At 49.6% G+C, this 22,820-nt stretch overlaps 1 protein-coding gene across 8 annotated transcripts; it reads right to left on the bottom strand.

Moving 5' to 3' along the window:
• Positions 1–1,615: 1,615 nt before the first annotated feature.
• On the bottom strand, positions 1,616–13,326 carry LOC100277514 (Protein XRI1). 8 transcript variants are annotated; one of them, XM_008669472.4, is made up of 9 exons: positions 12,950–13,326; positions 11,823–11,872; positions 11,605–11,721; positions 11,389–11,525; positions 11,215–11,293; positions 11,043–11,145; positions 10,903–10,955; positions 2,352–2,432; positions 1,616–2,259 (listed from the first exon to the last, which is right to left on the bottom strand). In XM_008669472.4, exons 1-9 carry the CDS (start codon positions 13,009–13,011, stop codon positions 2,009–2,011), a joined length of 933 nt encoding a protein of 310 aa, XP_008667694.1. In that variant the 5' UTR covers positions 13,012–13,326; the 3' UTR covers positions 1,616–2,008. The 8 variants fall into 8 exon arrangements, with proteins under 8 accessions (XP_008667694.1, XP_008667695.1, XP_008667697.1 ...); XM_008669473.4 differs by having other exon boundaries at positions 11,043–11,124; XM_008669475.4 differs by having other exon boundaries at positions 11,242–11,293.
• Between the last annotated feature and the right edge of the window lie 9,494 nt (positions 13,327–22,820).

Raw genomic sequence — 22,820 nt, 5'->3', positions numbered from 1 at the left:
GTATTATGGGAAAATGTACCTTGAGATGATGTGGATTTGTTTTCATCCTCACTATAATCCTCATATTACTCATCATCGTTCCTTTCATCTCCACTATCATTGTTTGCAGCAAAACATTTATGACCAGTGTGAGATGAACCTGTCGGTGAGGTGGACTTATTGTTTGATCGCCATCGTTCTTCTTCTCCCTTTGAAATGTTAGTACCACAAGAAATATAGGGAGTAGAAGCAGTGCATTTGGACTTCAAATATTTTACTTTATTTATAGTCCATAGGTCATGAGCATCAACAAATAAATTATTATTACTACTCATGACAGAAAATAGGCATCTCTAGAAAGAGAGTCAACTAAGATGTTGGAAGCATGATGATTGAGAGACTAACATCTTAAATCTTTCTTAGAGAGATTTTCACTAATTTTAGAAGGTAAAATGCTTTTACTAAAAATATATCTTAAATCAGGCTCAATACTCATGAAGGCATAAAAAATAGAGATAGACCAAGATTTGTAATTAGAATCATCGCCTAGAAGAAGTTCCAGTTTTACCTCTTATGACGACATTGTCATGTCCGGACGGTTAAGCCCACGATGGAGATGCCTAGTTCTGATACCAATTGAAAGTTTCCTTTATCCGGGAACTAAATATAGATGTCGCCTAAAGGGGGTAAATAGGAAAATAACCCCGAAAACTCAGAAATTCCTATGTTACCCACAGAATGAAGATCATGTTGAGTAGGTTGCAGTAGAATCGAAGTCCCTGTCTCAAAGTAGCTTCCACTTCAAAACAAATTATACCAAAGATAAGTAGTGAAGTGCAATCAAAGTAGAGAGACAGAGAACAGAGAATCGTCGCCACCGTCGTCAACACCTCACCTCGCACCGTCACCACCGTCGTCGATCCCTCACCTCGCTTTCGCGAGATCGTAGCATTAACATGGACTATATGCTAGTAACTAGAAAAGTCGAGTTAGCATAATTTAAAAATATTTAACAACTTAAGAATTGGGATATGTTGGAGACTAAGGTTAAATTGTTCCCAATATATATTTAGCAACTTACTAAATCTAAGTTTCGAGAGTCTTGTTTTAGGGAGCTAGTATATATGCTCTAAGAGAATCTCCAAGAGCTCCCATAAATCAAGTTTTTTTTGGAAAAAACACAAAAACGTGTCTCCAACAGTTCCACTAAATTACTTCTAACTTTTTCATAGCCCTTAAAACTTCCTCATTTATAAATACAAATGGGGAGTTTTTTAGGCTCTCATTTTCGAGAGTTATTTTTTGGGTAGCTCTTGAAGATGCTATAAGTGTTGTTAATCTCATGGTGCCAAACCCGTGGAGGATTTTTATATTTATTTCTTAATGAAATGACATGGTTGGAGGAAAAAAAAGATAGGATAAGACGAAAGGACAAGAGCCAGAGAACCTTATCTGTGCTCCTAGGCTATCAGTGCTTGGATAGGAATGATGGTATTTTCGTCCCCTCAAATATCTAACAAGGTCGACCAGGAATCTAACGAAGATGTCTATCAGCCCAGAATTTAACGGAGATGTCCAGCAGAAGTAACCAAAGCGTCATATAAGAAATAATTGAGTTTGAGGGCAATAGAAGCAATAAGTGAGTTTGCTAGTGTCATATAAGAAATTTTCTCGGCACAGAGCTTGAACAGACTCAAGTACATGGAATTTAACACACTAATTCCATTAACTTTAGTGCTTTGTATATATCGTTGACCACATCCACATGTCATAATACTATTCACAAGACAAAGTCACGGTACAAAACTGAAAGAAAAAAAGTAACAGCTGGAAAGCTAAGAGGCCTGCACATTGACCAGAGTGCCAAAAGCAATCGAGAGAATGGCAGATAAATAAGAATCAATGGCATCCTCAAGCTCTAAGCCCTCTGTTCCATGAACTGTGAATCAATGGCAGCCTCAAGTGCTCAGACCTGTACAATTGACCACAAAGGAGCAGATAAATAAGGATCAAAGGTATTTTCCGGTTCTCAGCCCTTTGTTCTTAGTATTGTGATGCTTCCTTTCCCTCCTTCTGTTCTGATTCTTGTCTTGTTAATCACTGGCTTGCCAGAGAATGCTGAAGTTCCAAGGATCTCTGGGGCCTTCTTAGGAGGACGGATTCGCCGATTTATATCCTGCAAGGTAACATCGCCTTCTTGCCAGGATGGTTTGATGAGAGTAAAAGGATATGCTACTGAGGTAGTTAAGTTGTCCTTCGTAACTAGTGACGAGCTTGCTCCTAGTAAAGGCAAAGAGGCCAAATGATTAGCACCGATGAAACTGGAAGTTCAATTGTGTTCCATGTAATAATATACTGTCAAAATGAAATACCATTGGAGACTTTGAGTGTAGAAAGCTTCCTAGTTTCCTGCATTATGAAACTTTCTGTCATTGGTGCAATCTCACTTGTTCCTGTAGGCATATTGAAAATAATAGGTAAGTTGCTGACCCAAATACAAAACCACGGTGCCAGGAAGGCACTTAAACATCATGGTTGCTGGTTCTAATTGATAGAAAGGCTATGGTGTTACATATATATACGCAAGGATTATCGAGGGTTAATAGAAACAGAACTAATCAACGGATATCCTTGTGTAATAAAGATTGGTCTCTATCTATGAACGGAGATCATTGCCTAATAGAGGTCGATCTATCTACCGTAGCCATATAGGCACGCTATACAGGGATTCTAGCACCCCCATAGTCTACGAGTCCCATCAGACGCGTGAGTAATTAGACTATAACAGAACTCCGAGAACACCACGAACGGTAGTCCCTTTGTAAATATATCAGCAAATTGAGAGGACATCAGGATGTGAAGAACTCGAATATCGTCGATGGCAACTTGCTCGCAAACGAAGTAGAGATCAATCTCAACATACTTCGTGTGCTGATGCAAAACTAGGTCGATGGAGAGGTACACTGCACTCACATTGTCACAATAGACCGGGGTGCTCTTGGTCAATGGACTATAGAGTTCTTGGAGGAGTTGGCGCAACCAACAAGATTCTGCAACACCATTGGCAACGGCTATATACTTAGCTTCAGCACTAGACTAGGAGACAGTGGGCTGGTGCATGGACGGCCAAGAGACAAGATTGTAACGAGGAACACCGCATAGCCCAATGTGGACTTGCAAGTGTTGGGACAACCTACCCAATCAACGTCGGAGTAGACAACTAGCTCAGTCATAGTGGAGTGGTGAAAGAGAACGCCATAGTCAATTGTGCCCCGAAGATACCGCTGAACAACAACCGCGTAGGACACAGGCGTCGACGCCATGGTCGTGCTAGGCACAAAGGGCATCATGGTCATGGCCATGCGGCGTGGAGGGTGGCATCGTGACTGCATGTGGCGCTACAGGAACTAAAGAAGACCGGGTACCCGCAAGAGGAGGTGGTTGATGGTAGATACCATCGAGTCCATCTCAGAGAGGAAATCAAGCTTACTAGTGGGAGACGATGCTCAAGAGAATGAGAAATTGTTCTTATCGAACGCGACACGACAAGAGATCACAATACGGTTAGAAGAGAGATCGAGACACCGATACCCCTTGTGATCGGAGGAGTAGCCAAGAAAGACACATTATAGAGCAAGGGGCGAGAGTTTGTGGGGAGTGGTGGCGAATAGGTTGGGATAGTAGGCGCAATCAAATACCCGAAGGTGCTCATAGGAAGGCGAGGTGCCAAAAGGGGTTAGGTTGCACGAGATTTTGGTGGGGAAATGGTTCAATAGATACATAGTGGTGTGGAGTTTTTCAACCCAACGGCAAGGAGACAGGGATGCCTAAAACAAAAGAGAGCGGATGATGTTATTGATGGAACGAATCATACACCCAGCCTTGCCGTTTTGTGGGGGATGTGTAGGGACACGACACAAGTAGAAGGGCACCATGGGTGATGAGCAAGGACAACGTGGAGGCATCGTCAAACCCACAACCATTGTCACACTAGACGCTTTTGATGGTGCACCCGAACTAGGTACAAACGAAAAGAAAAAAAAAAGTTAGCCAAGGTGGAGAAGGTGTCGAACTTAAATCGCAAAGTAAAAGTCTGCTGAAATGTGAGCAATCATCCAAAACAAGAAGATAATACATGTAACCGAATACGTGGCGATTGGAGAGGTCCACAAATCACAATGTACTAAGTCAAAATTTTGGAGAGCACGAGAGAATAAATTGGGATAAGGCAAACAAGTATTGTCATGTGCAGACGCACCTAAGCCAGGCACAGACGCGCCCGTGACGTACGCTGGGTAGAGGAGCACTGGCTGTTTGGTGCGCAGGCTGTTAGGATAGATAGGATTTACTATCTAGAATTAAGGAGAGGTTGCTCGTTGGCTGTTGGAAAGATAGGATTATTATCCCTAGAATTAAGGAGAGATTATCTCCAATCGGTTGGGCCAGAGGCTTTATATATGTTGTAATCAGCCGCATGAGGAAGGCAAGCAATAAACCTATTTCCTACCCTCTTCCTCTGTCACTCAAACCCGACGGCTGAAGGGTAAAACCTCGCCGGCGATGATGGACCGTGGCTACGAACTCCGTAGCGAGGGGCCAGCTACACTACTACCGGACGTCCTTGACAATCTGGTATCAGCCTCTAGGTGTTCATCGTCATCCTCTGCCATGCCGCACTAGCTAGCTACCTCCACGCCACCACCCAGCCCTCCTAAGTCGCGATCGTCAGCCGTTGCGTCGGTCACTTCAGCCATGGCTGACCCGACTACCGCCGTTTTTGCCAAGATGATCGAGAACTTGACTACAACCGTGACATCCCTCCAGGCGACTGTGGTACAACTCCAGAAGGACAAGTCCTCGGGCGCCCCTGGGGACCACTACGGGCCACGCCACCATGAGCGACCTTCCGCCGGGGACCACTACAGGCAGCACCACCATGATCAACCCCCACGGTTCCGGAAGATGGATTTTCCCAGGTACGACGGAAAAACCGATCCGTTGATCTTCATCAATCGCTATGAATCATACTTCCATCAGCAACGGATCATGGAGAAGGTCAAAATGGCCTCTTACAACTTGGAGGATGGCACGTAGATGTGGTACGTCCAGATACAGACGTATGAAGGCACCCCCATCGTGGCGTCGAGTCAAGGAGCTGTTCAACCTGCGCTATGGACCGCCACGGCGCTCTGCTCCACTGGCCGAACTGGCTGCGTGCCGGCGTACAAGAACGGTAGCCGAATATCAAGATCGGTTCCAGGTGCTCCTTCCTCGTGCCGGTCTGCTCGAGGAGTCGCAGCGGGTCCAACTCTTCACTGGTGGTCTCTAGTCGCCGCTCATCATTGACTTCTGCATCCAAAACTTGCAGTCTTTGGCCACCGCTCAGCATCAACTTGGAGTTTGAGCTGCGCGAGCAGTATTCCGCCCCAGCGCCACGGGCCCCGCAGTGGCTGTTCCTCCTAGAGGGCATCAAGGAGGACGACGCTGACGACCCCACCGAAGAGTCTGAGGAGGCCGCGGCCGAGGACGCCCTCGTCTTCTCCCTTTAGGCCCTCACCGAGGTCCCCTCTGCCAACACCAAGCAGGTCGCCATCGCGCTCATCACCCTCCTCGACTCTGGCAGCACGCACAACTTCATCTCTAAGGCGACTGCCCAACGCTCAGGCCTTCCTCTCCAGCAGCGTCCACGCCTCACGGCGATGGTTGCCAACGGCGAGCGCGTCTCGTGCGCTGGGGTCATCCGCGATGCGCCACTGACCATCGACAGTTCCGCCTTCCCCGCCGACCTCTTCGCCATGTCGTTGGCGGGATATGATGTGGTCCTCGGCACCCGGTGGCTCGACGCCTTGGGCCCCAATGTTTGGGACCTCGCCTAGCACCGGATGACATTCCAGCACCAAAGGCGCACCATCTGCTGGTCGGGCGTGGCGTCCGCCAACGCGCCGACCCTGGACGCCACGACAGCGATAGAGCCCCTCCTCGATGAGCTCCTGGACTCCTTTGGGGACATCTTTGCCTCGCTCTCCGGGGATGCCCCCCAAGCATGCGCATGACCACCGCATCACCCTCAAGACAAGCGCGCAGCCGGTGGCCGTTCGCCTGTACCGATACCCGGCGGCCCACAAGGATGAACTCAAGCGGCAGTGCGTCACCATGATCAAGCAGGGCATTGTCCGCCGCAGCAACTCTTCGTTTTCGTCGTCGGTCCTCCTCGTCAAGAAACCCGACGGGTCGTGGCGCTTCTGCATCGACTACCGCACCCTTGAATGTGCTCACTGTTAAGGACGCGTTCCACATCCTGGTGGTCGACGAGCTTCTCGACAAACTCCACGGCGTGTGGTTCTTCTCCAAGCTAAACCTGTGATTCGGGTACCATCAGGTGCGGATGCGGCCAGAAGATGCACACAAGATCATGTTCCTCACCCACGACGGCCTATATGAGTTCCTGGTGATGGCGTTCGGACTCTGCAACGCTCCGGCGACATTTCAGGCCTTCATGAATGACGTACTTCGGCCCTTCCCTCGTCATTTCGTCCTTGTATTTTTTTATGACATTTTAATATATAGCAAGACTTGGGTGGATCACCTTTGACATCTCCGAGCCGTCCTCTCCGAGCTTCAATGACAATGACTTCGTCAACCGCACCAAGTGCGCCTTCGGTGCCCCCTCCGTCGCCTACCTCAGCCACGTCATATCTGAGGCCGGTGTCGCCATGGATCTCACCAAGGTGCAGGCCATCATCGACTGGCCAGCGCCCCGTTCGGCTCGGGCGGTCCGGTGATTCCTCGGCTTAGCGGGCTACTACCGCAAGTTCGTCCACAACTACAACACGGTTGCCGTGCCGCTGACCACCCTCCTCAAGCAAGACGGCTTCACCTGGGACGACGCAGCGGCTGCGGCGTTCACAACGCTCAAGGCCGCAGTCACCACGGCCCCCGTCCTCGCCATGCCGGACTTCTCCAAGCTCTTCGTCATCGAATGCGACGCGTCGTCACACGGGTTCGGCATCGTGCTCATCCAGGACGGCCACCCGGTCGCCTTCTTCAGTCGCCCCCATCACCCCCCGACACCGCTCCCTCGCCGCTTGCGAGCGGGAACTTATCAGCCTCATCCAGGTGGTTCGGCATTGGAGGCCGTATTTATGGGGGGGCGCTTCATCGTCAAGACAGGCCACTACAGCCTCAAGTACCTCCTCGACCAGCGCCTGGCCACAATACCCCAACACCACTAGATCAACAAACTCTTGGGGTTCGATTTTTTGGTTGAATACAGGTCAGGCGCAACGAACACCGTCGCAGACGCCCTCTCCCACCGCGACACCGTCAATGGCGAGTTGCTAGCAATCTCGACGCCCTGCTTCGACTACATCGTGCGCCTACGGCACTCCCAGGCCACTGATCCAGCCCTAGTCGCCATCCATGACGAGGTCCACGCCGGCACACGCACGGCGTCATGGGCAGTGGTAGACGACATGGTCACCTACGACGGGTGCCTGTATATACCACCTGCATCACCACTCCTGCAAGAGATCCTGGCTGCAGTCCACAACGACGGACACGAAGGCGTCCACCACACGCTGCACCACCTCCGCCGTGACTTCCATTTTCCCAACATGTGTCGTCTGGTGCAGGACTTCGTGCGGGCATGCGCGATTTGTCAAATGTACAAGTCGGAACACCTGCATCCAGCTGGTTTACTGCAACAGTTGCCAATGCTCGCCATCGTATGGGTAGGCATCGGCTTGGACTCGTGGAGGCGCAGCCCCGGGTGCACGGGAAGACAGTCATCCTCTCCGTCGTCGAATGCTTCAGCAAGTACTTCCACTTCATCCCCTTGGCACACCCGTACAACGTCAAGTCCGTGGCGCAAGCCTTCTTTACCCAACAGCATTCGTCTCCACGGCATTCCGCAGTCCATTGTGTCCAATCGCGACCTAGTGTTCACGTCGACGTTCTAGCGCGAGCTCATGCGCCTCATGGGCACGAAGCTGCACATGTCCTCCGCCTTCCACCACCAGTCGGACGGCCAGACGGAAGCTGCTAACCACGTCATCGTCATGTACCTGCGCTGCTTCACAGGCGATCGTCCCCGACAGTGGCTTCGCTGGTTGCCGTGGGCCGAGTACATCTACAATACGGCCTACCAATCGTCACTATACGAGACGTCGTTCCGGGTGGTCTACAGCCGCGACCTACCCTCCATCCGTTCCTACGACTCTGGAGAGACTCGGGTTGCAGCGATGGCCCAAGAGATGGAAGATTGCGAGGCCTTCCTTCCTCACCGACGTCCACTACCGCATGTAATAGTCACAGGCGGTGCAAAAGCGCCACTACGACCGACACCATCGGCAGGTGTCATATCAGATCGGCTACTGGGCGTTCCTGCGCCTCCGTTAGCACGCGGCCACCTCCCTTCCACGCTCGGCCACAGGGAAGCTCAAACCCCTCTTCGTCGGGCCCTACCGCGTCGCTGTCTGCCCGGAACTGTCGTCGAGCGCGCGTCTTCATGATGTGTTCCATGTTCGTACTCAATAAATTCATCGGGACTCCGCCGGCCACGCCTCCTAAGCTGCCCACAATCTACCATGGCACGGTGGTTCTAGAACCCCTCCGGGTCGAGCGGGCTCGCCTGGCGCGAGGAAATCAACAAGTGCTCGTGCTCTGGCACGGCGAGCGAGCCTCGTCAGCTACATGGGAAGATCTCGGCGACTTCCGCTCCCGGTTTTCGGACATTCATCTCGAGGACGAGCTGGACCTCGAGGGGGAGAGATGTCATGTGCGGACAAGCCTACACCAGGCGCAAATGCGCATGCGACGTACATCGGGCAGAGGAGCGCGCGATGTGCGCTGGCTGTTAGGATAGATAGGATTACTATCTAGAATTAAGGAGAGATTAGCTCGTTGGCTGTTAGGAAAGATAGGATTATTATCCCTAGAAGTAAGGAGAGATTATCTCCAGTCGGTTGGGCTAGAGGCCCTATATATGTTGTAATCAGCCGCATGAGGAAGGCAAGCAATAAACCTATTTCCTACCCTCTTCCTCTGTCTCTCAAAGCCGACGGCTAAAGGGTAAAACCTCACCGGCGACGACGGACCGTGGCTACGAACTCCGTATCCAGGAGCTAGCCACCCTAGGACCAGACGTCCTTGACAAGTATGGTGGCCCAATTGGCAAGTATGACATAAAGAAGCAGCAATGCTTTCAATACAATGAATGGCAAATGACCTAACAAGTGACGAGTGGGCCTTGGAGCCAGGATGATCGAGGTGGTCATGCCAGATGGAAGGTGTAGCGGTAGCGACCAAGGCAGATGACAAAGGCGGCGACGGTGGAAGGAGCGGGGAGTAGAGGGGCCCAAACTATTGGACCTTATGATCATATTCCTAGAGTGAAGATCCTTCACAGAGAGGCCAAATGGGTCATGTTGTCAATGGTAAACCAACAAATGGAAAGGAGATTCTGAATAATATTAGGAGCAACAAGGATATTATTAAGATAAAATGGTCCAGGAAGAACTATAGGGCCGATAGACAAGACAAGGAGAATGGATCCATTGCTAAAAATGATGAAGATGTGCAAACAGGAAGTTGAAAAAGGGAGACATACCAGCATCAGGTGTCATGTGGTTGGAAGCACCTGAGTCCATCACCGAGTCAGTAATGGGGGAGGGTTGAGAGCCATTGTGCTAAATGACTTAGCCAGAGATTGTTGATCCCAAGAATTGGTCCAAGGCAATGTTGTGACCTGCTGCAGAGTGCAGGATGCGACTACATGGTTGGCACTAGGGCGGTGACAGATGAAACTAGGAGGTAAGCCATATGGGGCAGCAACAGTAGCCAACAACGCCTGTTGTATATAAGTTTGCTGCTATTGTTTGTACTGCTGCTGTCAGGCACCCAAAGTCAGCCTAGGCCGCATAGTGATCTAGTCGTCCAGGTTTGTAGATTAATAGCCGGGGTGCACCTCTCTAATCGCCACCGTCGGGTATAGTTGGAGAGGGGGTCCAAAACGACTGAGGCAAGCGATTGGATGTTCTGGACGCCGACAATGGGTGCATGGAGGTTGGCGACGATGGGGGCCTCATGGATCACAACTGCCTCTAAAAAGAAGGCGATGGGGGGGCTAAGCTAGCTTGAGAGCAGTGGTGGCCGCACACTCTAGGGCAACGACGACTGCTTGTTCCTTCTCCAGGGCTTTAGCTGCAGCAAGGACTCAGGCACAGGCATCGACAGGAGCCTTGGCGGCAACGGCATTGGCTACAAGGTCAGCCTTCTCCTTCTTAGCGACGGTCTCCTTGGCGCGTTACACAGCCTCCTCTCAAGCACGAGCAGCGGCAAGCTCGGCCTCACTTGGGGCTGGCGGCGTTGGTGACATGGTGGAGATGAGGCGTCGATGGGAGAGGAGAGGAGGGTGGAGCACGGCGGCTAGGGCAGGCGTCTAGCCATCTAGGGTAGGGTTAGGCGGAAGCGAGGGCCACAGGATTGTGATCGTCCTCTTATGCCATGATAGAAAGCCTATGGATAATTGTAGGAGATATGGTGTTACACATGAATAATTGTAGGAGATATGGTGTTACACATGAATAATTGTTGGGGATATGGTGTTGCACATATATAGACAAGGATAGCCGAGGGTTTATAGAAACAGAACCAATTAATAGAGATCCTTGCCTAATAGAGATCGGTCTATCTATTCTAGCCATATAGGCATGCTACGCTATACAGGGGTCCTAGCAATAATAATATATTCCAGCAACTGCAAACAGACCACAACTGTGAAGCAAAATAGGAAGCTAAAATGCTCTTCTCATATGTCTGGTGAGAGCTTAAGGATAAATATTAATGGAAATGTTGGAAGCTGAGTTGCAAAATTAAATGGAAAATTGACTATAAAATGGTATAGACAAAGCAATTTGCACTGACCTGAAATACCAGCTTGATCATTTGTACATGCAATGCTCTGCTGGCTACAAGGTCTACAGCAAGCAGGAGATGAATATATCACGACTAACAAATAAATGAGCCAAATAAAGTGGTTTCAGTGGAACCAGAGAGGGACAAACGTTTGATCTGGCTCAAGGTACACTGCCGTTCCATAAGAGCAATGTTCCAAAAGGATATCTTCTTGCTGGTAGGGTGCTTCATCTGACAAGGAATTTATTGTATCTGATGTAAAATTTTCAATTAGCAAATACTAGAGGCACTGTTTAAGCATATATAATGAAAAATACAAACCTAGATTATTTAAAGTGTGGTGCATACCACAATTTAAGCTCTGTGGTTTATCAGTGCAGAGCAATGAAATTTCTGCTACCTGAAATATGGAACAACAGAAACATGCATAACTATGATAGCAAAGATTAGCAGAAGAGAGGGATTTTGAAACATAGCTAGGAGCTGGTGAACAACCTCAGGTGTGACGAAAGGTGAACCGGTTTCATGAGTCCCAACTTCTGACTGACTAGACTCCAAAGGGTACTCCAATGTGCGCCGCCGCTTTGATTCCCGAGATTCCTCCAGGTCCAGGGTCTCCTTGCATGTGATATCTACTCAAGTAACGGACACTTTAAGCTATGCATTCAAGAGTGCTAGCAATGATAATTGCCACAACAAAAAGCTTTGTACCATCAAGGTCAGCGAAGAAATCACGGCAGTATCTCAATGGGGTTTGATTTCCAAGCAATCCCAACAGCTCATTGTCATCTTGATTGAGGCAATCCCACACAAATTTAGTAGCATCTGCTGTAAAAAAAAGATGAGACATGATGAAAAAGGAAGTCCAAACAGGTACTTTAAAGTTTGTTTGTGACATAGATGCAGGTTATGGATGTGAATGAAAGTACCATGACTTGAATCGTTAGGTTCACAATGCTGTTCTGTCCAATCCCAAAGACTGCGGAAAGCGTTACAGTATCATGTATAAGTATAATAAATTGCCAAAAATAGTGCACCAGAATAGCAAGTCAAATTACAAGCATTCAGTTCAGGAAAGAGTTAAAGGCAGGGTATAAGTTCAACCACAAACACTTAAGACAAGCCATGTTAATGAGCTTCTTTTGTACGTTTTACGCAGATTTTCACCTGATTCTACTTTGTTATGTAAGGTCAATTAGCCACTGAAACAAACAATCTAAGGCCCTGAAGTATGCATAAGCTATACACTAAATTAATTTCTGGAAATCACACATTAGAACGAACAGCACACACACGCCCCATTCCGGCCCCTGTGAACCCATATTATGTCCCATCAAAGCTTTGGCACTGGCATCAGCCTAATTCTCAACTGAGCCGGGTACAAATTGAATCAGGTAAACCTAAGGCGAGTCATGAAGATATTCTTGTAGGTAGTAGACAGCTTTTGATTTAAGTTTTGACATTGAAGGTCAATTATCTAATGAAACAAAGAATTAAGGGCTAGCAACACAGGAACTCTATTACCATCGACCTGGAACTACAACGAACAGCATACATCAGTCCAATATCCTCCCCATCCAAGCTATAGCAGCGGCATCAGCCTAATCTCTGATTCAGATATATACAAACAAATCGGCAGCTCATAGCGTGCACTGTCACATAAGACCATCCGAACCAGCTGATCGAATACTCGAATCCAATTCAACATGGAACGAGCACCCAGGACCCAGAGTCAAGGACCGGCGGATGGATCATCCCAATCCGCCAACACCGGCACACCAGATCGCTGCCTCAGTAGGATTTCTCTACTGCTAGATCGCCGACGTGAGCCAACAGCCGCCGAAATCCCTCGGCGACTGCGCGGATCTCAGCTCGCCAGCACGACCGCGCGAGGTCTCATAATATCCAACGACGGCGGCGCATCGGTCCCGAACCAAAACCTTCCCCCAATCCCACACCAAGTCCCCCGAAACACGGAGCAGCAACAAAAACGCGAGCGGAGACCAGTCCCCAAAGACGCGGATCAACGCACACGACTCGGGGCCCCCTCACCCACATTTGGCCATGGTCGTCGGCGCTTCCACCGGCGGCGCCGCCGCCATGGTACGACGGGTCCATCGGGCCGACGCAACTAGCCGTTACAACGATCTCCACCTTCTCCCCCTCGACAATCGGATTTGAGTGTCTACTCTGCGAGATGCGATGGCGAGACCGAGAACATACTGCTGCACACTCCCCAACTGCAGCTGCGCTCACGGTTGCGCCGCATTTGTAGTCCGAGGGATGAAGAGGGGTTGGTCAGAAATGGGAAGAGGGACGTGGGCACGAGATGGGCTGAGAAGGCCGTTGGGCACGACCGCACGACCCGTCGGCCTTCGCGCCGCGTGCCCAGCTCAAATCCCTCGCTCTTTGCCTGTGTCTCTCTCTCTCTTGGTGGGCGCGTGGCGCCAGAGCCGGTGCAAAGAATTGATGGCCTTCAAAAAGCCCAGCGTGCCAACTGCCAAGCCAGCCATTAGCACACTCCACAAGTCCAACTATAGTAGATTTTCATTTTTATATTTACAAATATTTGAATTTTCAAAATTAGACCTCAGAACTGAAAAATTACAAAAATAGATATTTGTTGCCCCACCAATGAGCGACATGGACCTTATAGTACAAATTTTCAAACTTTCTTCGCACCGGGTCCCTTAGGGACTTGCCACATTAGGAGGGGCGGTTGCCCTTGTGGAGGGACAATGGGTATCTATCACCTAGTGGATGGATTGCATTCTCCTAGGGTTTTATTTTGAAGCTCGAGGATTGCATTCTCTCCATTTCAACTCTCTTGTTACCATTGTTTGTGCACTATGCAAACAAGCATTTTCAATCTTTTTTGTTATATATAAGTTGTGACCCTAGCACAGATCTCAACAACACGGGCATTCATATGGATGCTAGCAGCCATGTAGCGCTTCCTAAAGTACTCTGCATAGCCATACAAGATGAACTCCATTATACCCACAAATGGGAGGTATGTATACTACACATGACCATATTATAACACTTTGGTTGATTGCCTAGATGTCATACCGGCTCTCTTCTATATCATACAAAAATGATTGATTCTTCTTCGGCACATTTTGAATCTAATGTGAGAATTGTTTTCTAGCAGTGACCCCTTCTAATTGTCTTCTATTCGAGATGGAGGCTCTTGCCTTTTTCTACTCTGCGGTCATATCATCTAGCGTCTTCCAAATAGAATTGATTTTTCCTTTGCTAGTATTGTATGCAAAGTGATAGAGGGCAAGGTCTGATCTTCCGAGAGGTAGGATAACTTGACTGGGTGGAGATCTCGACGTTGATGATCCAAGGCTCCAAACGAATGGCTCCTCGTAATCACTACACCGCGGCTTCGTTGGTTATCACCCGTGACACACGAGTGACCTCGCCACAAAGGATTATCCTTGCAAGCGCAATCAAGAACACAAGCAAGAATAGGAAGAACGCAACCAAAACTGAGTTGATTACGAGAAGGCGTCTCACAAGCCGATATGGCGACACTTTCAATGACATAATGATCTAAGCAAAACCCCAAACCTTAATAAATAGAGTATTAGGGCGTGTGTGACCCCTGGCCTTGCCCTTAATGGGCTTCGACGCGATACACGTCCCAACGGCCGAACAGACGGTGTCACAGCACCAAAACAGAATCTGAACACTGACTTATTTCGACGATTCATGTTGACTCCGGATGAATTTTAAGGTGGGACCAGTTGGGTTGGTTAGATAATCTTCTTATATTTCCAACCATATCAAGTCTGTTGCAATCGGAGTCCGGATGCGTCCTAGGCATCTATTTTAGTGCACACTGGTCCTGGAACCCGAGATGGAATCGCAGCCGAGTCGGACTTGATCTCCTTCCTGTTATGGATGCCCTTGCTACTCCTTCTCAACACCTTGGCCTTTCCCAGGTCCTTACTGATCCTCTCTAAGGTTCTGTGGGGGATGGATATCCCTCGGGTCCACTCAGGGGCAAAAACTTCGCTCGGGGCCACATGGCAGTCGCCCCTTTGTGGCATCCCGCCGTGGGCCAGGCGAATGGAAACAATGGAAGTAGGTCGACCTCAGGGCTTGAAGGGCTCACGTCCGAGCTAGTCATGGCTTAGACGTGATCATGCCGAGGTCGTTCGCTTTTCCGGCGCCCGACATCCTAAGACATCGGGGATAGCTCGGCGCAGAGGCGCCGGATTTTCCTCGGAACAGGGGAAGTTGTTTGCTACTAATTAGGAGATAAGTAGGAAGAGTGCAATCAACATGTGTGCGGGAAGTACCTCACGGTCGTGTATATAAGGCTAAGAGGGATCCCCTCCATTTTCATCTGATTAGCATTCCACAGCTCAGTAGACACCACTTGTAATATCATAACATACCAAATTCTCCTAGGAAGTAGGGTATTATGCTCCTCAAAGCTGAAATCCGCTTGTCTCTCTCTCTCTATCGTGCCCAAGCACGAACCATCGAGTCACAATCTATGACATCATCCTACCCAAAAGCACCGTGAGGGTAACCCCGGGTGTGCAGTCAGACACAAAACATCAACAGCTGGCGCTCCAGGTAGGGGGTGTGTCGTCGGTCAACGCTGTCTCCATGGCCATCGTTTTCAAAAACAAGATCACCTTCAGCCCAGGAGCAGTCTTCTGCTTCGGGACCATCTTCTACATGGCGGATGTAGAGGGAACTCTGCACCGCATAGCAACTTCATCCAAGAAGAAAACCTCTTCGGGAACACCAAGGGGAGCTACAGCGAAACCACGAACCGTGCCCCATTAACAACGCGACGGGGCATGGTGGCTAGTCAACCATGACCTCCCCATCCCGATGAACTCCATTGTCCGCCTCGCTTACTAAGGACTGGACGCGGATCACCCGGCAAAGGGAGATGAATATTCTAGACTGGGGCGGAAAAAGCACAATGGACGATTACCTTGACACCTCCGCCCTCAAAGGAGGATGAGAAAAAAGCACACCGTTGCACCTACTCCTTTCTTCCCCGACATCCTCTTCATTTAGGGGAGACTGGAATCATCGCCCATCTCTGACGATGAACCCACCGTGCTGGGGGAAGAACCTCCCTAGCGCGACGCTCGGCGACGGAGAAACAGAGGCTGAAACGTGCGGCGACATCATGAAGCTGGAGAATGGGATCCGGCTCAACCCATCTCACGAGACGAAGCCTCAAAGATGGGGGAGGCCCCTAATGAAAGAACACATCGAGAACAGCGCAACTCCCATCGCCGTGACCGTCGTCAAACTCAGGAATGCGAGCGGGAGCTAGCTGGACAAGACGCTTGGCTCCGACGGGAGAATCCGCTCCTCGCCTAGGACCTGTACCCCAACTTTGCACGAGCATTGAACACGCTGAGCGAAGTTGGAGGGGTCCTGACGCAGATAGCTAATTGTGACAGAACCTACCAAGTCATTAGGCCCACCTACAGTTGTCCTTGTCCAACGGACCTCAGACAACCCTGCAGGTGCCCCTGATCACTTGCCAAGTTCGGTATCTGTATTCTTTACCTTGCCCAAGAGCGTTTCACCTGTCATGCAGATATTACAACACATCGGAGGTACGAGAATGCGGAAGCAGTTACAATAACTTACTTTATTTTAAAGTAAGAAAGAGTAGTATTATTACAGACCAGAGCGAATATAGGAGTGCAGGAGTAATATTATTACATAACTTGGGAGGCAAAAACCCCTCCTGATAAACAGTAAAAAGTTTTTCTTAAAGGAGGACACTTCCTCCCGAGGCTTCAGTCTTGATTTTCTTCTTTGGGCACCACCTTGGAACAAAAGCAACAAAAATTTGTTGTTTCCTCACCTAAAACAACATGGGACAAAGCCCTGAGTACGAAGTGTACTTTCGCAAGTCTTACCCGTCAAAATAAAAGACTCTCAAGGATATGCTGGCCTTTGGGAATCAAGGTATGGTTTATCAATAATCAAAGACTCTGTTTGCAGAAATGCTTACTAATAGTGGATCCTTAAAAGTCCAGTTTTATTAGCAAGTTAAGTCATTATCTGAGTTCTAGAGTTCTTTCTACCCTAGTTTAAGCACTTGACCTATACTAGCCAATTTATTTTCAACCCTTCTTATTTACTGGAATGCTACGTGTAGGGCAGTGACCAAGTCTTCATGTCCGAGAAGTAACGGCGATCCGAATCGATTAATACTCAGCTGAGGATCTCCAATCACACGACATATGTAGCACTTAACCCTTGCATATGTCAACTCGCCACCGGGGTTCTTAAGACCAGATCAGGTTCACGCCAACCGAGAGTACAGATACACCACCGTCCAGCCTCTTGCCACGGAGGGTACACGCTACTCTCGCCATCTCTCCACTTCCATTGCGTGTTATCTTATTCTGGTATTAGTCTGTCTGAGGCAAAGCTTACCCATGATGAGGCATGTGACCAGTTAAAAGGTCCTCGATCATCAAGCCTACATCCAGCAGGTCCTTAATCGACTCAGACGGAGACACTACACCGAAACTCTCTTCTCGTGCAAGTCACCCGCCTGGTCTCAGCTTTATCATTTCAAACCCAAAGTTTGGTACCTGACAGAGGTACATCTTTTCCGATGTTGAACCCATCATGGCCATGATGGATCCACCATCAAGTTTTATTTTTGAAAACCTCCCACCCACTTTGAAGCATCATCTTTTGTCAAAACATTTTGTTTTTCTAGAGCAAGGCTAATCATAAGAAAAACTTTTTTGTAAAACAGGGAATTAAGGAGAAGTAATCAAATCCAAGGAAGAAAATGCAGCAACTGGTTTAGCACACAACTCCTATCACCTAATGCATCAAGTAAGTGAGAAAGACTTCAAAATAGCAAGGAGGTGGCAAATGCACCGTGGCTTGCCTTGTGTGATAGGCGAGTCAGGCTCTGCTCCACAGATATCAAAGTAAAAGCAGTTTCCTGCCTGAGGTTCTTCAAGTGGTGGCGGCGTAGTCCTTGCTTCTTCAACTTCTATCTCTTCCTCGTCTTCTATATATAGCCATATATAATCATGAATGCTCATGAAAATGCAAAGATAATAAAAGTATTGTCGGGGACCATAATTAGGGGTACCCTCAAGGCTCCTAAATCTCAGCTGGTAACCCCCATCAGCACAAAGCTGCAAAGGCCTGATGGGTGCGATTAAGTCAAGGATCGGACCATTCAAGGGACGCGATCGCGCCTCGCCCGAGCCCAGCCTCGGGCAAGGGCAGCCGACCCCGGAGGATCTACGTCTCGCCCGAGGACCCCCTCCAGCAACGGACACACCTTCGGCTCGCCCGAGGCCCAGTCTTCACCAAGAAACAACCTTGGCCAAATCGCTACGCCAACCGACCAAATCGCAGGGGCATTTAATGCAAAGGTGGCCTGACACCTTTATCCTGACGCGCGCCCTCCAGTTGGCAGAGCCGAAGTGACCGTAGTCACTTCGCCGCTCCACTGACCGGCCTGACAAGAGGACAGCGCCGCCTGCGCCGCTCTGACTGTTGTGCCACTCGACAGAGTGAGGCTGACAGCAGCCAAGTCCGGCCTCAGGCGCCATAGGAAACTCCGCTTCGCCCGACCCCAGGGCTCGGACTCGGGCTCAGCCTCGGAAGACGACGAACTCCGCTCCGCCTGACCCTAGGGCTCGGACTCGGGCTCAGCCCCGGAAGACGACGAACTCCGCCTCGCCTGACCCCAGGGCTCGGACTCGGGCTCAGCCCCGGAAGACGACGAACTCCGCTCCGCCCGACCCCAGGGCTCGGACTCGGGCTCAGCCCCGGAAGACGACGAACTCCTCCTCGCCCGACCCCAGGGCTCGAACTCGGGCTCAGCCCCAGAAGACGACGAACTCCGCTCCGCCCGACCCCAGGGCTCGGACTCGGGCTCAGCCCCGGAAGACGATGAACTTCGCTCCGCCCGACCCCAGGGCTCTGACTTGGGCTCAGCCCCGGAAGACGACGAACTTCGCCTCGCCCGACCCCAGGGCTCGGACTCGGGCTCAGCCCCGGAAGACGACGAACTCCGCCTCGCCCGACCCCAGGGCTCGGACTCGGGCTCAGCCCCAAAGGACGACGAACTCCGCTTCGCCCGACCCCAGGGCTCGGACTCAGCCCTGGCCCCAGCCGACGGTCTCCGCCTCGCCCGACCCAGGGGCTCGGACTCGACCTCAGCCTTGCAAGATAGACTCGACCTCGACCTCGGAGGAGCCTCCACCTCGCCCAACCCAGGGCTCGGACCGACCACGTCACAGGAGGCACCATCATTACCCTACCCCAAGCTGGCTCAGGCTACGGGGAACAAGACTGGCGTCCCATCTGGCTCGCTCCGCTAAACAAGTAATGATGGCGCCCCGCACGCTCTATGATGACGGCGGCTCTCAGCCCCCTTACGGAAGCAAGAAGACGTCAGCAAGGACTCGACAGCCCCGACAACTGTCCTTCCGCCAGGCTCCAGCGCTCCTCCGACGGCCACGACACCACACGAACCGGGTGCCAAAACCTCTCCGGCTGCCACGATGGCATGTACTTAGGGCGCTAGCTCTCCTCCGCTAGACACGTTAGCACACTGCTACACCCCCATTGTACACCTGGATCCTTTCCTTGCGCCTATAAAAGGAAGGTCCAGGGCCCTCTTAGAGAGGGTTGGCCGCGCGGGGAAGGACGGGACGACGCTCGCGTGAGGCCGCTCGCTCCCTCCCGCGTGGACGCTTGTAACCCCCTACTGCAAGCACACCCGACCTAGGCGCGGGACAAACACGAAGGCCGCGGGATTTCACCTCTCACGCCTGTCTCCCTCCGGCTTCTTCCCCCCTTCGCGCTCCGTCTCGCGCCGACCCATCTGGGCTGGGGCACGCGAGGATAATTTACTCGTCGGTCCAGGGACCCCCGGGGTTCGAAACGCCGACAAGTATTTTATCTAATGTCTTGAATATAATTTTCCTTCACGGATCTCCGGGAAACTAGGGTTTTTGGAGTCTATAGTGAAGTTCATAGGGCAAGAGATCAGGGTTTTGGGTTCTAGGTATCAAACATGGTCCAAATCATACCAAACTTTACCCAAGGCTTCTAAATACTATTTAAAGCTTATCTAAAAAGTTTGGTGAATTTTGGGATTCTTAATTACTTTCTAAAATCCCAGAAGTATGGGTTTTGGCTATTTTAAATATCCCATAATTCTCTAGTGGAACTAAAAATCATGAAACTATTTTTATTAAATACAATAGAAAATTAGGAGGCTAGCAAAATTGGTCTAGTATTTTTAACATTTTTCTATAATTTCTAGGAATTCTCTAAGTCCAGAAGAAAAAGAAAAAGAGAAAATATGAATAGTAACGATCTCAATCTAAGCCCGAGCCGGCCCAAGACAGGCGAAACGCGCCCGCGCGCGCCCGCGGTGTCTATTTTGCACAGGGTCCCTGGTCATTTGAAATACCAGTAAAGAATCCTCTCTACTGTTTCTCTATCTCACTGACATCTGCGCAAAGGCCCCTCCCCTTTTTGTTTCTTCACAATCCGAGATCCCCGACCGTGGGCTGCGGAGCAGCAACTCCGGCGAGCCCATACTGGCCGGAAAACGCAACGACTATGCTTCCCCGTTGCACAATACCTAATTCTACCCCTAACAACCATTTCCCCTCACTCAATTTCTCTAGCGAGGCTCTAAATCATTTGGTCCACGGAGACAGCGCAGACAACGGAGGAACAGACGTGTTCCTAGTGATCTAGGGTAGCTTAACTCAATCGAACTGGTCGAGGAGCATCAAGAGAACCTAAGGATGCTGAAACAAGAGAGTAGGGAGCACGAACAGACCTGGAGCACGCTGACCACAGTGAGATCACTTTGCGCAGTGCTCGGGATTGATTTGGGGGAAATCTGAAATTGGCGAGCTCGGGTGAGCAATTGGAGGCACGACTTGGTGGCTTGGGTGCTTGACTACCTTACAGACCCGAAGGCACGCTCAATTTATAGGCTTCGGGGGCGGTGGCGCGTGAATTTGGAATGGCGTGGTGGCGGCCGGAGAAGGAAAGTTGCACTGGTGCGAGCGATTAGTGGCTTTCACCATGGCAGACTCACCGGCGACAAGCCAGGACTATAGAGCGGTTTACGGTGACTCACTGCGACGTGGTAAGGCGTCGAGGCACGTAGCCTGGCCGGATAACGGCGAACTCCGGTGATGCCAGCGCGATTAACCACGGCAGGACACGACGACCGGTCCGGCCAGTGACTGGATTCACCCCACGCTGGAAATTCTCACCACGCTTGACGTTATCCACACTTCCTGTGGCATGAATCTCCCAGGCGAGCGTGAATTGCGACGGCGGATCACCGGCGGCGAAGGGTGATGAATTTTGGGATCTTTTTCAGCTACTGTACAATGCAATCCTCATTCAGAGCGCTTGACAGACCAATTCGCAGGGCCTAGATCTCAAATTTTTACATGACAACTTGTTAATCCGCCTGTAACAAAGTTGTTGCCAGATGATCCAGCTACATTCTTGCTATAGCAACCATAGCCATACAATGACTGGATCATGGTCGAATCCCAGTTCAAAGATTGCCCAATCTCACTGTTAGTCTGAATTCAGACTTAGGGCAGTCTGACAGCACGACTTTGGGCTCATTTTACTCCAAATTTTGCATGTGACCAAGGCTTAATCACATAAGCAAAGTTATACTCCTATAGTAGTTCTACAAGTTTGATGTGTTGACCCTAGGCAAATTCCTCATGAACTGAAAGATACAGGGTTCCAAAGTCAGTCTTGTTCAACTGTTTTCAGACTTAGTCACATGAGCACAGGAGTGGCCTTTTTGCAATTAGGCCCAAATCTCATGGCTTCTTTTGCAAATCTTCAAATAGGTGAACCATATGACTTAAGGTACCCTAACTCCATGGTTTTTGCACTTAGGTCCAAAAGTGTGCAACATTTGCATATAACCCCCTAGGGTTTCAGTCCAGGTTTTCTAGGGGTCTATTTAGGGTTTTTGGTACTTCTAGGGTTTGGATGCCACATCAGTCCATTAATGGTGACATTTTATGATCATTACTAATAAGTTTTGAAGTTTTCTCTTATTTAGGCTTAGTCTACTCTATTAAGCCCAATTTAGGGTTAAGCACTCTACTCTAGGGTTTTACCCATGCTTAGTCACATCAATACAACTTGTTTGAACTTTTTGTCTAGTGAATGCATTCTAAGTGTAACAATCACATGATATGCTAATGCACATGATGTTATGCTCAAGTTTTAGTGGCAGTAACTCCAGGGGTGTTACATCCTTCCCCCCATAAAAGAATTTCGTCCTGAGATTAAAAGTCCTAGGGCAAGTAATGGAAAAGGAAATGTGTCATGACTTCATTTCCTTATTTTTGGTACAAGGTAGGGGTGGTATGGGGTTCATTCCTTGATTACAACAAGTGTACATATCTTACAATTTACATGAAGCTAAAAAGCCTGGGAGATTCTTTTCTAAAAAGTCTTGAGTTTCCCAAGTAGCTTCACCTTCCGTATGTTGGTTCCATTGTATCTTATAACACTTGAGAGTTTTCCTTCAGGTAATCCTGTCCTTTTGATCCAAGACTCGAATAGGATGTTCGGAATATGTCAAGTCTGGTTCTAAGGCAACATCCATTACTTCAACAGTTCGATCAGGAACCCGAAGACACTTCTTTAATTGAGATACGTGGAACACATTGTGCACCGCAGACAATGTTTCAGGTAATTGGAGTCGGTAGGCCACTGGTCCATATCTTTCAAGGATAGGAAAAGGACCAATGTATCGGGGTGCAAGCTTCCCTTTTACCCCGAAACGTGATACGCCCTTCATTGGTGAAACTTTCTGGTAGACATAATCTTCAACTTGAAAGTACAAGGGTTGACGTCATTTGTCTGCATAACTCTTC

The sequence above is a fragment of the Zea mays genome, chromosome 2, assembly GCF_902167145.1.
Source record: "Zea mays cultivar B73 chromosome 2, Zm-B73-REFERENCE-NAM-5.0, whole genome shotgun sequence".
In the NCBI taxonomy this organism is placed as follows: Eukaryota; Viridiplantae; Streptophyta; class Magnoliopsida; order Poales; family Poaceae; genus Zea; species Zea mays.
This window is presented reverse-complemented; position numbering and strand designations above follow the sequence as displayed.